This window comes from Diplotaxodon limnothrissa, linkage group LG13 (assembly GCF_057381915.1).
Source record: "Diplotaxodon limnothrissa isolate DT_005_m linkage group LG13, D_limnothrissa_male_GT1.1, whole genome shotgun sequence".
NCBI classification, from domain to species: Eukaryota; Metazoa; Chordata; class Actinopteri; order Cichliformes; family Cichlidae; genus Diplotaxodon; species Diplotaxodon limnothrissa.
Window position 1 is genome coordinate 22,811,240 of NC_140608.1, and position 15,156 is coordinate 22,826,395.

The 15,156-nt window shown below is 40.7% G+C and overlaps 2 protein-coding genes across 2 annotated transcripts; one reads left to right on the plus strand and one right to left on the minus strand.

Moving 5' to 3' along the window:
- Nucleotides 1–734: 734 nt before the first annotated feature.
- ccnj (cyclin J) lies at nucleotides 735–4,744 on the minus strand. Its single transcript, XM_085369538.1, has 5 exons — nucleotides 4,673–4,744; nucleotides 4,114–4,324; nucleotides 3,722–4,021; nucleotides 1,348–1,507; nucleotides 735–1,059 (listed from the first exon to the last, which is right to left on the minus strand). The coding sequence occupies exons 1-5, from the start codon at nucleotides 4,739–4,741 to the stop codon at nucleotides 735–737; spliced, it is 1,065 nt and encodes a 354-aa protein (XP_085225664.1). The 5' UTR covers nucleotides 4,742–4,744.
- Nucleotides 4,745–10,072: 5,328 nt separating this feature from the next.
- znf518a (zinc finger protein 518A) lies at nucleotides 10,073–13,988 on the plus strand. The gene is made up of 3 exons (XM_085369539.1): nucleotides 10,073–10,129; nucleotides 10,922–13,145; nucleotides 13,280–13,988. Exons 2-3 carry the CDS (start codon nucleotides 10,949–10,951, stop codon nucleotides 13,942–13,944), a joined length of 2,862 nt encoding a protein of 953 aa, XP_085225665.1. The 5' UTR covers nucleotides 10,073–10,129; nucleotides 10,922–10,948; the 3' UTR covers nucleotides 13,945–13,988.
- The last annotated feature ends 1,168 nt before the right edge of the window (nucleotides 13,989–15,156 follow it).

Consider the following 15,156-nt stretch of genomic DNA (forward strand, 5'->3'; position numbering starts at 1 on the left):
GATGGTAAGTTGCAGTCATGCAAGCAGCAGTTATACTTAATGATACATATTGCAACAAATCCACTGGACTAGAATCACAGTTTAACACAGGTTTATATTTTATTTAAAACAGTCATTGTAGAATGCACTCTGTCCTCCATCCACATGAGAACATTTACTCTGCTAATACTGTACGTTGTGACATCTAGGGGGTATATTATTTCCTTGTCTTACAAATGACATTCATCCAAACAAACAAAAATAGTTTTTGTGGAAAAAACCCACAAAGCTACAGAAACATTAACTCTCACGTCAACTACAAAACAATGTCAATCCCCTTTTGTTACTGCAGTTTTAACTTATACTAATAGTCACAATGGCTAAAGGCACAAAGTAACTGTACATATAGTATTTCTGAAATACTTTGGCTTAACTGAATACGAGACTTTTGGTCTGTAACGCAGTAACAGTGACAGTGGATACAGGGTGCAAACTGTGTCAAGAGGCAATTCACAACTACATTCTTACCTGAACCATCTTGAAAAACAAATAAGAAAACTACAGCAGACTTGGCATATTGCACATTGTGTACTGTGATTCAAAGTGCTGCACCAATCTCATCAAGACTCTTCAAATTAAAAACAAGATTTTTTTCTTTTCTTTTTTCCTCCCTCTTCGTCTTGTTCTGATCCGGTGAAATCGATGGCAGTATCTTAACTCTACCTCTTCCAAAATGACTAAACCTTGGAAATCCATCATCTGTCAAAGCACGGAGCAGCGCAAGTATAGTGCATGCTGACTTGGAATGCCCTGTTGGGAATGTTAGACTTTGGGTCCAGCGACGTGGAGATGGTTTGGGTGTTGATGCTCTGGGGGCCGTTGGCAGTGGAGTGGCTGAGGTAGGAGGCAGGCAGGTGGTTAGGGGCTGTGACTGGCTGTGGAGCTTGCTGGGGGTACTGCGCATTTGTTCGGTTGAGGTACTGAGCTGAGGTGTGGTAAGCTGTCTGACCCTGCTGCTGCTGCTGGTTGGGCTGCTGACACTTTTGCTTGTTGGCCTCTTTGACGTCACTGTCATGTGCACTGTGGAAAGAAGGGGCAAAGAGTTGCACTGTTGATTAGCAAAAAGAGTCAATGCTGCACACCGAGTGCTGATGTAAATCTCTTGTATGTGTAAGGTGTGTGCTTCTGTTGTGCTTTGGCTTCTTTTGTTCTGCTGTGCCATTGTGAGGCATCAGTGTCAAAACACTCAAACCTGAAACGCAGCACCTAACTGTCCCAAGTCATTTTAATCAACCGTGTTGAGCGTTCACTTTCATATTCAGCACATATACAAGTCAACTTTGTGCAAGGTTATTGTTAGATACGCACATGAGTAGTTTCTCTGTACACGGGATTAGGTTCTCCCATGCGTAGCCTGTGAGGCGCTGCAGTCGCGGTGGCCATGTAGGTGACAGGTGAAGGATCAGGCGTGAGGCGGCCACACACGCAGCAGCCACCAGTGAAGGTGCAAAACACAAAAAGACATGATCTGAGGAGAAAAAAAAAAAAAAGCACCCCAGATTTAACACCCCAAAAACCCCAATCCTCATTTTTACATTTTTTTCTTCATGAAAACAGACATTATGTCCAAAATGAATTTAAAAACTGAGATCTGCTACAGTAGCTGCATTATGGCTTAACAGGAACTACACTAGTTTGCTAAACCATCGGGCATCGATGCTACTTTCACAGACATTTCAAAAGACAAACAGATAAAGACCTAAAATATCTGTGCTAAGCTAAATACTGCGATAGCCAGCATTTGCTAGCTTTAGCTATTGCTAGGACTGAATGTATTTTCTCAGTAACCCATTTATAACTTAAAATGCCAGACTGAAAATTTTAAATATACATAGAACCAACATGCTATAAAGTAAATTTCTTATTCAAATCATCTAAATTAGCATGTAGAATCTAATTATGATAGATAAGATAAAACTAGCTAAATTGTTGATAACGCTAGATAGCCTTAGAAAGTAGAATTTAGACTGCCATTACTGCAGCTGTTATACTGTATTATTTTAGGATTCAATTAATTTTAGAAGGATAAACACAAAGAACAGTTATTTTCTCACTAGTCATGAATGACAATTAAAGTACATCTTCTCTTTAAAAAACTGGCCAAGCAAACTCAAAGATCAACTTTTGTGGGTGGACACTGTTATTTTCCACTTACATTTCCTTATTATTCTGAATGTGTAGGTATAAATGTTTTATTTAAAAAAAGCAGTTAGTGGAATTTTTTTAAAAAGGTAATATGGAAAGAAATGAGAAAGCAAACCTGTGATAAATAATTTAATTTAACTTTCCCTCAATGTTACAAGACAACATTAAAAAAAAATGTTAACTTTAAGTTTGAGATTTTAGTGCTATAAAAATGTTTGATTCATGCTAAAATATTGATAAAACCTCAAAGTGTTTTTGCCCAAGCCTGCTAGGAGTACTGCACATTTGTCCAGTGTAGGTGCTGAGTTGGGGTGTGGTAAACAGTGGTAAATGTTTTTGAGCTGTTGTGGCTTGGGATGTGGCGTAATTGTTGGAATTGGTTCCAGACACACTGCACTGAATATTTTGGAAAATGCTGATGTACTGGGATTTTCACATGTGACCATCTCTAAGAGGCACCAGTAACTCAAATAACCACTTGATACAACGAAGGCATGCAGAAGAGCATCTGAATGCAGAACACATTGAAACTGGAAACAGATGGACTACAGCAGCAGAAGACCCCACCGGGTGCCACTCCTGCTAACTGAGAACAGGAAACCAAGGCGAAGACTGAGAAAACATTCCCTTGGTTTAATGACACTCAGTTGTTGTTGCGGTGGTGATTTAATGGTGTTGCAGATATGTTCTTGGTGCAATTTGGTGCCCTTATTACTAATTTAGCATTGTTTTGCCTACCTGAGTACAGTTGCTGACTGTACCCATGCCTTTATGGCTGCTCCCAGCTGGAACAAAAGCACGTAACAAACTGGTTTCTTGGACACGACAGTGAATTTATGGTACTTATACGACCTCCACAGTCACCAGATCTAAGTGAATTAGAACACCTTAGGAATGTGGTGGAACAGGAGATTTGCACCATGGAGTAACACTGTGATGCTATCATATCAACATATCAACAACCAAAATCTCGGAGGATTGTTTTCAGCACCATGTTGAAAGCGCCATAAAGATTTGTGGCAGTTCTGAAGCCATATAATCCTACATATGAAACAATGTAGGAGTGAATTCACCAAAAAGGACTTTAAACTAAACTTCCACTAAAAAAAGAAGAAGAATAAACTCTTGCTTTAAAACGATGTAAAGTTATACATTGGTATTTACATGTTAAACCCTAATGTTTAAGGTTAGATATTTAATCTAACATCCTCTGCAATACAATATTTCAAAAATATTATTAGTAATTTGTTCTTTAATATCAGTTGAAATACCAGTGACGTCCCACTGATCATCAGCAATGATGATCAGTGCTGTTTGAGTATTAACAGACGGTGCAAAACTGATAATCAACGTTGATTCAATTTAATGTAGGTTGACAGACGAATAGTGATTTAACTGTTTCAACTACTGTTTGCTATCTGGATAGGCTCTGAGGAGCTTCTGATAACTGGAAAATCAACGTTATCAGCTCCACTAGAAACTGATAATACTGATAAGCAAGACTGCACTGCACAAATACATCCAAAATGCATGGTACCTTGCAAGGAAACCTCAAGAAAGTAATCCACATATTTGGCCATGTATAGTTTAGTCTTTTCCAGGCATGTCATAGGCCAGCCATCATGCAGATCACCCTCATGGACCGCAATAGAGAGGTAGTAGTCTGTAAAATGGGCCGACGTAGGGAGGTACAGGTTCCACTGGAAAGTTTCCAACAGGAGCAGCTCCATATGCAGTAAACCCTGCTTGGTCAGGACCAGGTTCATGGAGCTCATGCAACCCAGGTTGTTTAGTGTTTCCAGCTTTGGCACCCGGTCCTCCCTTTCCTCAAACTTACCTGTAAGCAAAGAACAATCACCCAATCTGTCACACCAGTGTGGACACTTACTAGTTAGATGTGTTGAAAAGTGAAGTCAGCTGCACACTTACTGGCCAGAAGAAGACACGAGAGCGAGACCATGTGAAGCTGCTGCACCGTGACGTCATAGCGGTCCATGAAGAGGTCCAGCAGGTAGACGGCCAGGTGCCTGGCCGTAGGACAGAGCCTGAAGCGGTTGCTGACAATGGCTATGAGGTCTGCGAAGTATCGCCTCAAATTGAGCTGAGGGGACTGACCTTTGAAGGAAGGTAACTTGAGCTCCTATGGGACAACGTGTTTTGAGATTTCAAAAAGACACATCTTTCATTGTAACTGAACTAGACTTTAGGTTTATTCTGCTGTAGTCCTATGAGATTACTCAAGCAGCAAGCAATTTAAAGCGAGCAAAGACAAGTTCATGCCTATTAAAATAAGGAATCAATATCGTTTTCAAGAGTAACTCAGATTTCACTATTTACAGTTTTGCACTGCTATTTCAACATCAAAATGTAAAACAGCACGACAGAAGAAGTTACTGATGAATGTGAAGGATGACACTACAGGTAACCTTTCTCATAGTTTTTGCATCATTTTTAGCAGCCACCACATAAATGACCCGGTGTGACTCACTTTGTATCGCAGCGCCTGGTATATATCTGCAGCAAGTTGTCCTTTCCACCATTGGTCCTCCAGCTCCATTTAATACAGTGCTTTGGAAACCTGGCAAAGACAAAACATTGGAATGGCAGTTAATCAACTAAAACGTGTCTCAGAAAGAGCACAGGAAAAAAAAAAAAGCCGCACAATGACACTAAATCTCCAAACACACAGCCATGTCACTTTTCACGATAGCGGATCAGAAGTGGGAACAGTGAAGTCAATCATCTTTCTCTTCTTTTTCTGAGGTGAGAATGTGAAAAGAAACGCGACTCCTGTCTAACCCGAAGCGGAGACTCACCCAGAGAGCACATGTAGTGAAATATTACGGGCAGTTTCACTGAAGAAAACTTCAATTCAAACTAGCCAAACAAGCTCTGCTCGCACTCATTGTTGTAGCTGCTGAGAGTCGGCAACACGAGTCCAAACACTACTGGTGCGTTCAAGTGCTGTTCGAAAAGTTGCGACCCCTCGTGAACAACCAACCGAAAGACAGCCGGGAAAACTGGAGGTGAAATATTACAACCACTACACTACAACCAACCTAGTAGCCGATAAAGTGCAACAGATGTTTTCAATTGAAAGATGTGCATTGTAAAACATTTTGGTGCAACATCTAGCTGTTTAACACAGTTTACCTGTTAGATTTTGTTTTTGATTATCACTTGAAAGCATCATTCCATTGTCTTTACAAGTACTGCACAGGTTGCAACCAATTACAGATAAGCAACAACTGTCAACATCCAATCACTGCAAAGTCAGCTTAGCTGCTTTTCTATTGCAGCCAATGATCAATGAATGGGAATGGCAACATCTAATTTGTGCCCACATCCCAATATTGCAGTTCCTATAGGCTATCTATATTGAATTGTAAAATGTTAAAACGGGCCAAACACAGAAAGCTGGTAAAAGAACAGTTTTCTAGCAGTTTCATTTTTTGTACTGCCCACATTTTCAGATAAACAATAAAGATGCATGGGAAGTGATTAGCTCATCATGCATTGCTTTGAAGCTGACAGCTGGTCCAGCTTGCCAACAGCCAAAAAAGGCAGGTGCTTGGGGCCCAACACCAGAAGAGGTCCCCCAAGTGCTGACAAACTTTAACCTACAGCAGTGGCAACCAGTGCCCTTGAATTAAAAGCAAACAAAAACAAAATTGCAGAGACAGTCAAAGAGACTTGACCTCTTTAGGGGGGCCTGATGTGACTCCACTGACTCCCACTGCAAGCTGGTCACAAGGCAAGAGAGGTAACTTCTTGGTGGGCCATACTAGCGGGGTCTGGTTTACCCTACAGCATGGTGACACTGAAAGTTTGCAATTATACTCAGCACATTGGTCGTGTTGTGTACAAGCAGTGACGTCGCCACAACTCTTTACCATTTATATCAGTGCTGGAGCATGAGCACTCTGCAGTATTCTCCTGAACGATAGGTCTTGGCACAAAAACTCTACTTAAGTACTGGTATAAAAGAGGGGAAGAAGTTAAACTACCCTAACAACAACAGCAGAAGACACTTCACAAATGAAGAGTAGTTAAACAATGAAGAAAAAAGGGAAGGTGGAGAAAACCGGCAAGACAGTTGTGAGTGGAGATAATGAACATAATGATGGTTAAATATAATGTGAAATAATTAATGCTGCTAGTCTAGCCTGAACAGTAGGGAGAGACACTTGAATAAAGTCAATTTTTGCCTAGGACCCCTACAGATTCTAGCATCACCACTGTTTACTGTCAGGTCATAAGTCCATCAGTAGTATCCTGTGTCATTTACAGCAGCTTCAGTTGCTCACAAGTTGTTTGAGAACCCACCCACTTCTTGTCACTAACCTTTTTCTTATTCGTGTTCTCATAAATGTTTGACATGGGTTTACTTTTTCTGTTCTCAATTATTATATTATATTATATTATATTATATTATATTATATTATATTATATTATATTATATTAGTTTTAGAGAAACTCATATCTGTCTTGTTTGTCTTGCTGTCTCACAGTAGTGCTGAGTCACTGTAACCATTCCTTCTAACCAGGTTGTTGGTTTCTAGGCTAGATGATACTGGTTTGTTCCTTTCTCTCATGAAAGTGAAAATATCAAGTGAAAGTAAAAACTAAAATAGTGGGCCAATCCATCAGTGCAGCACATTCAATGAATGAAATATGGTGAAAATCTACTAAAAAGAAAATGCTCATTGAATTTACATGTGCGTCACGTGTGTTTGTGTACACAGCTGTGATAACAAATGTGAAAGTGATTCTTTTCTTTGTGGCTACATTTACCTAACTGAGTTTTATCTACTCCCAGGAGAGTGTGATGACCTTTAAAACTTACAATAGAAGAATAATTGTTTTTCCAATATACATGTAAAAAAAATCCCTGTGCAGGCAAAGTAATTCAATCAGTCACTTTTTGTAATGCAACTCCAAAATGGGTCAGTTTGTCCCAGAGGCACAGGACCATTTAATTTAACTCAAATAGGTTAAAGTAACATCTGTTCCTCTATAACTTCAAGAGCAAGGGGAATTCTAAGTAATGCACTTTTCCAGATTTTCCAGGTTAGCAGAAGAACCCATTTTAGTGATGATGGTGAGGGAAATTGATTTGATATATGTAAATGAGTGCATTCGGGAAGCAGTGCAGATTTTTAGCTGGGGCTACAGAGGAATGTTGACTATTTTGAGCCACCAATGCTGGGGACAAGTTTTATCAGGTGACAAAGGAAGATCAAAGAAGGGTCGACTCCCTGGTGGCTTCCCAGGGGCTGTGATAAGGATGCCGGTACGACTGACTGAGCCACACCTAGTCCTTATCTTGCAACAATGGATCAGTAACTTGAAGATAACATTTTAAAGGTTAACATTAACATCACTTAAGACAACCTTTTTATTTTTTAAATATTGTCTGGCGCATAACAACTTTACATTTTACAAGAAAACACCACACTGCTTCCGTGATGCATTTAAATAATGGAAAGAGCAGTCTGGGAGTGTGGCTGCATGCAGGGGGTGAGGGTTAAGAGGATTGGTAATGCTAACCACTCTGTGGTAGATATTGCTGAGGCGGTGGGAAGCCGTCTTTATAAAGGACTGAAACTGTCTGTCGGCGGAAACGAATGGTGTCCTGGGTGGAGGGAGCCAGTGGCTTTTTTCTTCTTCTTCTTTGTTGTGTCATGCAGCTCCTACTTGGAGTGCAGCTGACAGCTATTGTCCGGCTCAGTAGTGTGACCAAGCCACTGCAGAGTCATTCAAAAAGCACATGGAGAGAAATGGCAGATGATGTAAACAACCTTTAAGTTACTGATCCTATTTAAGGTTAGCATCATAAAGCTGTTTACTTCCTGGCATTGGTGTCTCAAAATAGGCAACATTCCTCTGGAGACCCAGCTAAAATCTGCAATGCTGCCCAGATGCATTCATTTAAACTCTGTTAGGGGGGCATTGTTCTGACAACTTTAAAATCTAAAAGTGATTTTTGTAAACTAATCATAAAGGACAGATGGCACAGTTTGTAATTAAAAATCCATGGATAGGGTCATGTCGGTGGTTTAGAAAGTGTGGGTCAGCTCTGAAGAGTCAGCATTCTACTGTCTCATACTTTTAATACTTAAAAAGTCAGTCAGTAAAAGATGGCATACTAATTTGTACCTACACGAAGTCACTTATTAAAACCCCTATAGTGATTATGTCCATTTACAATTCAAATTAGAGAGTCTTATTAAAGATTGCCGAAAGGTCACAAGTGCGAATGAATCTACAGCCCATTAAGTAGCTGCAATAAAGGGTGTCACATTTGCTCCACTCCAGGCCCAGTGGTCAAATTTTATAGCTGCTATTGAACTATACGAAGCCCTTCACTGTGTGTTAATTAAATTTGTGAAGTGCTCCACAAACCCAAAGGATATAGCAGGCAGAGCAGAGGCAACCTAAACTTTCACTTCTTCAGTGTTTTGCAGTATTATAGACTGCATTCAACGCTGTACCTGCCTGGAATAACAAATACAAACATATCCCTGCTTGAGTCTGACTGAGGCTATCACCAGTTCAGATCTTTTTGTGTTGATTGACTACCACAGGGTTTTACTTCTTATACAAAACAAAACCAAAAGAAACAAAACCATCAGATTATACTTACATTGTGTAACATTCATTGATTTTTTTTCAGTCACTGTTAATTGTATACACAGCACTTCATAGACATATAGACTGTCTACTGGATACTCAGTAGAAGTTAAAATCATGAATGAATCAATAATTATGATCCAGTAACACACTATATATGATCGAAGAGACCTAAATACTTAAATAAAAAATATAAAGACACAAATTTCCTACATAGTTTTTATTTTTGTAATAATCCTCACCTTGCTTTTGCTCCATCCAAAAAAATTGATGTAGCCATCAATCAATAATTCTTAAAGTCCCATTTTAAAGACTTGAGTTGAGCATTTTCACAATTACCAACTTTCTATGTTGAAACTGGATGTGAGGAACAAGGTGTGGATGCGACTGTGAAATTGAGGACATTGCATAACTGTTGTCTAACAACGTGTGGCTGTCGAATCATTCTAAAAATGCACAAAATAAAGTTCATTGTATTTTCACTGTATTTGACACAGTATCCAAAACCAAGAGCAATGCCCAAATTTTTCATTTTTTTGTTTCAAAAAGAAACATAAATGCAAAAGTTGGCAGCACACTTTGGGGGCAGAAATGTAAACAATCTTTAAAACTGAAATTTTGCTGTGAGTAGCCTGGGATTATTCGTCAATTCCCAGGGTGTCCTTGGTTTGAGTGATGTAAATGTCTTCATTGGATGGTGAGCGTGAAGGTGTGTGGAGATTAGGTTTTTTGTGACCATGTGGACCAATCTGTGAAGGTCCTATTTGGGGGCAGTTTAACAATTTGCTTCACTTTAATCCACTCCTGTAGAAAAATAACTCTAGAAATGTTCATGTTGGAAAGGACACGAACAGCTTCCTTAGAAGTTTACATTCACATAGAAACATATTGTATGAAAGCTCATAATAACATTTAAGACTACTCAGTGGAATTGTTACCGTCATACAAAAGCCAGCATGCGAGCTGTGGGCTGCAGTAGTTAGCCGCGACCAGTTAATGTTGTTATTATTATTTTGCAAACAATTTTGGAAAATACGTGTTTTCATGTACGCCTTGTTATATTTCCACTATTTTCGGTTTTCTAGTCTTCTGCTAGCAGAAGTTTTTTTTTTTTTTTAAACTACGCTACGTGGGCACACTGAGAGCTGTTTTCCCCATTAAATCAGCTCGGCGTCTGTGCTTAGCTGTAGGCCCGGGACAGGACGGAGGCACCCGGCTAAAGGCTAAAAGCAGCTCAGAGGCTGTAATCCCCGGATGAAAAACCATCATGGCTGCCACTCGCTGAGCTGTCAAGCTCTCCACAAAAGAAAAGGTAAAAAAAAGAAAAAAAAAGAAAAAAATTCAGAGACTACTAGTTAAACAGCTACGGCTTTATTAATGATTTATTTAACCGCTCGGGTCTTTGTGCAGTAAAAAGTCGACGCGAGATGAATAAACGGATGCGGTGTAACTTTGTTGGCACGCTTTGTATCCCTCAAGTTATTCCGTCTTTGTAAGCACTTCTGCGTCACGTTAATTCAAATCAGTTAAACGCCGCCTCAGTTTTAACAGTTAGCTTGGTCACCAAATTAAAAACACTCCTGTTTGTGCGATAGTGGAGAGACTCGGGTGCTACGGTTTTGTCTAACTTTATTCCCGAGGCGGTCGTTGTCTCTCTACAAAGCGAGTCTTGTCACTTTGTTGTGGTCAAGTCAAACTGCACAATGGCCGCGCAGCACCCCTCTGTTTAATCTGCTAAAAAGTGCTAGCTCAGTCTATTCTTGTTTATGTGCGTCATTTATTTAATTTTTTGAGTCGAGAGGGATGTTTTTAGCTGCATCGCTTAGCATAGCACATATATGCTGGGTTTATGCAGCGCATGAAAGTTCATAAATGGAGCAGGTGGGTTTCCTGCACCTGGTAGTCGCAAATAGTTTATTATTATTGTACCATATGTGTAATTTTACATCCAGGTAGACACAGTTTGAACCATGGCCAGCAACAGGTGGACTTGTATTAAATTAGGATGCAGAGCAGGACAGTGAATGCAGCAGCTGTAAAATGATGAAGCACAGAGAATAAAGTACAGTATGACCAAATTGCTTGTGTTTTTCTGCACTTTCAGAAATCTGGAAAAAAACAAAATAAAACCATGGATTCGGTGGGTATCTGCACAGCTACATCTGCAGGAGATAATAAACAGCGTACCAACAATAAGAACAGAGACCGCCACAAACAGCTCCACCTCAGGAAGAATGCCGTTCAGCCCCTAGCTATGCAAAATGAAGATAAGCGTGGACCAAAAAAGATATCAGAGGAGTGGGAGCAGAGCACAGTGCGGCCTTCATCAAAGAAGCCCTCGCAGGAAGTGCCGCAAAGCCAGTGCGGGACAAATAACCATGGGAATGCGCTCCGGTTCACCTGCTCTCAGTGCAGTGACAATTTGGAATATGTTCCCAAAGACTTAATGAGACACTTTGAGGAAAAACACAGAGGGATTGCCCCATTTTTTTCCTGTCATGTATGTAGTTTTAGCACAGACAAGTTCTCCTATCTTCAGGTCCACCTATTAAGCCACAAAGACACTTTTTCTAGCTGCAGCATATGCAATGATGACATTAGACGCACATGGCCTGAATTCAGTGCTCACCTGACTGCGTATCACTGCCCAAACGGCAAATACTCATGTGAAATGTGCCAGAAATTCTCCACAGGTGATGTTAGAGTATTTTTAGAGCATGTGTACATACATAATTTGGACCTGGAAGGAGCCGATGATCTGTTGGTGCAAACAAAGGACGTGAATCAGCTATCAACTACTCAAAGGTTACACTGTCATCTCTGTGGCTTTGAGGCATCTCAGAAATGGTTGATAACTAAGCACATTAAGACTGCCCATATGTGCCAGAATGGCAACCAGAAGAAAAAAAGGAAGGCGGTTCATTCTCTAGCAATACAACCAAATGATACAATCCCCAATGTGAAGCCCAGAACAAGAAGTGCAGTTAGGGAAATGCGCTGGCTGACGCCGGACTGCCTTTCTCTGCCCGGGAAAGAATTCTTGGATAAATACTGCCATCTGTCAGATCCACAAACGACACTAGAGGAGACTCAAAAGTTTCTGATGAAATCTGTTGCAGGAGAAACCGGTGACCAGAAATGGACCAAGGCCCTGAAAACTGTTCTGTCAAACATCCCGCAAGATATAAATCTTCTCCCCATGCAGGAGAACAGCATCGTGTCATCAGATCTTACTGTTCTGACGCTGAAGAACAAGATAACTGTAGCTCAGAACGGTGCTGCTTACGGCAAAAGGTTGAAAACGGTGGCATCATCAGATAAGGAAGCTGAAAGTGCTGCTGGCGATGCTCAGTGCGTGGTCAACCAAAATGGATGTCACTCGACTTTGAACGAGTGTGCTCCGTGTCTGCATGCTGAAAATAAACTACATAATGATGTCCCGGCATCAGCCCACACTGAGCCAACGGAGTGCACTCGCATCCAGGAAAACCGAGAGAATCAGGAACTAAAGATTGTTCAGGAAACTGAAGAGCATATTAAAAAGCTGGAGGGGCCTGTTTATGGTGATGGCAATCATGTTTCCAGTGATCTGAAGTTGACAAAGGAGGCTGAGGAGCAAATGCCCAAATATAAAGTCATGCCAAAAAACAAGAGGAAATGTCGACGGCGTAAAAGGAAGACCAGGTTTAAAAAAGCAAATAAAAGGTCACCAGAGCTGTCCTTAAAGATAGTATTGAAAAAAAATCCTGTGAAGGACAAGCAGTGGGTGTCACAAACTTCTTTGTCTCCATCAGAGGGCAGTGGCCAGCATGGACTGCAATATCCTCATACGGCAATGGAGGAGACTGTACAGATTGTCCAAACCGTGTGCCCATTAGAAGTACACCAGAAGAAATGGACCAAAGGTTCAGAGACTGAACTCTATGACCAATTTGAAGCCATTAGCTCAATTCAGCAATCAAAGCCAAAAGAGGACTTCACTCCAGGATGCACTGCAAAACCAACAAGTTCTAGAAATATGACTGCAAACACGCCAGATCTACGTGAAGGTTTGATTCCGGCACATCAAGAACTGGAGGGCGATGCAGAGAAGTTGCTGAACTTCATGGAAGTTGACAAGAGCATTTCAGACCTTTGGATGAGTCCAACAAATCCAAAGGCTGGGTCAGTGACTGAAGCAAGCCTTGAGAATGTAGGGCTTGAGCCATCGCAGAATGGCAGTCGCTACCCTGAGTCGAATGATGAGATGAGTTCTGCTGCTGATGGAGTGACTCCTCAAACCAGCGCCCAGTCTTCCTCTATTTCCCAACCGGCTCTTCCAACACGAGGTAAAATTAGAATTTCTACTTTCTCTACATAAAATGTCTGAAGATTTAATTTCCAACGGCATTTTATTCCCAATATTTGAACTTTGAGTTGTAATTTTAAATATGCTGAGTGTTTTTTACTTTTTATTTTGCAGATAAGATGGGTTCCTGCTGTGGCCCATCTGCAAAGCTGAGTGATCGGAGCATTGAAGGGGTGAAATTTGGAGAAGTACCTGTAGACTCCTTCACAAACATCCTCAACAAAAACCATTCACCTGCTGGTAAAGCCATCCAAGAAGAGCCCTCATCAGCCCCTGGCTGTTGGTGGCAGCCCGTCCCAAAAGATCTGGAGAGGACCTTGAAGTTGGTAGCCTTAAATCCCTCTCAGCTGGTAAAGCGTCCAACAGGAGACCAGCCTGTTGTAGTGCTAAATCATCCCGATGCTGACATTCCTGAGGTGGCCAGGATCATGGAGGTTGTGAACAGGTACAGAGGAGATGTGCAGAAGGTCATACTGTCACGCAGGACTCTGAACGCGCTCTCGGCTTTGAGCAGCGAGCTCCCTGCGGCAGACGACCTAACGGAAGCCGCATGGAGCGGTAAAAACTCAGTGCAGGAAAGGTTCTCTTTGAAGTTCAAACTTCGCAGGTTGAGCAGGAAAAAGTACGAAATGGTGGGCGTGATGTCTCCCAGCAGAGACGTCGTGACGAAGTTTCGCTGCTGGTTTTGTGGCAGGGTCTTCACCAGTCAGGAAATGTGGCTGGCCCACCGGCAGCGGCACCTGATGGAGTGGAATAGGCCAAACTGCGAAAACTCTTAAATGTCGCACACACTGGATTTAAAAAAACAAAACAACCCAAAGCAAACTTAAAATAGTCTGGAAAAAGGTGAATTTGCAATAAGAGAACGCAATAATGGAAACCATTTTTATTTTTACGTTTAAAAGGTTGTTGTTTTTTTCTTCTTCTTTTCTTTGATAAGAATCAAGTCATGCTTCCTGGAGGGTTCACATTCTCAGGGTATTTTTACCTATTGTCTCTCCCAGTCTGAGTAGCTTGATGCACCTCTTTTTGGAGATGAGTGATTATTTGTAAAGCCACAAGGAAGTGGCGTTGATAATTTTGTTCTTTGTTTGTCTTATTGTCTACGCAATAGCTTTATTTAAGGTGACATAAGTACACTGTTGTATGAAATCTTTATAGAACACTGTAATATGTATATTTGCCATACCATCTGTTTTACGGATCAGTTTATGTACGGGTAGGCTATACAGTGTGGTAGCTGTAATATTTATGTTTTTTGGAATGGGTCACAGGGACCCACAAGTTACTCAGATAAACCAAAACTGTGTGTTTAAAACAAAAAAACCAAAACCCCAATAAGCTGTTTTATGAAACATTTATTTATGATACTTCGGTTTAGCCTTTATGTGCTTCCTATATGCGTTTCCTCCCCAGGCCATTAGCAAAATAAGTGTATTTGCTTTTTTTTTTTTCCCCTTTTGTGTAAACTCCAAATTATGTTCCAATATAGTATTAACTGCAAGAGAATATTTTGATGCATTTGTTCATGCAGTGGGAGCTAATACACTGAGGACTACTTTCAAAACATACCTGTGTTGTCATGTTCAGTGACAAATTGAGTTCTTAAAAAAAAAATCAAACCTAGATTTTTGAACTTAAATAGGCCTCGATGATCTGATCATGATTTTTATTTAATTAAATTTTTTTTTGGTCCTCCGTGCATTTCCTCTGTTTGACTTGAAATGATGATAATCTTATCCTTTGATTGCACTATGAAAGCAGGATATACATTTCCCGTTACCTCACCTTATCAGGCCGAAGCCTATGACAATCTCAACCGGTGTCCTACTGTGGCTCGACATTTCCTCGTGCAGCCGTGATCCCTCAGTATTCACAGAGAGAAAGAGAGAAACGTGTGCCTGCTGTCTTGTGTTTGTTTGTGTCTGACTATTGAATGGATGTATGTATATAAATTGTGCATGGATCTCCGTTTCATAAGTGTGAATAAT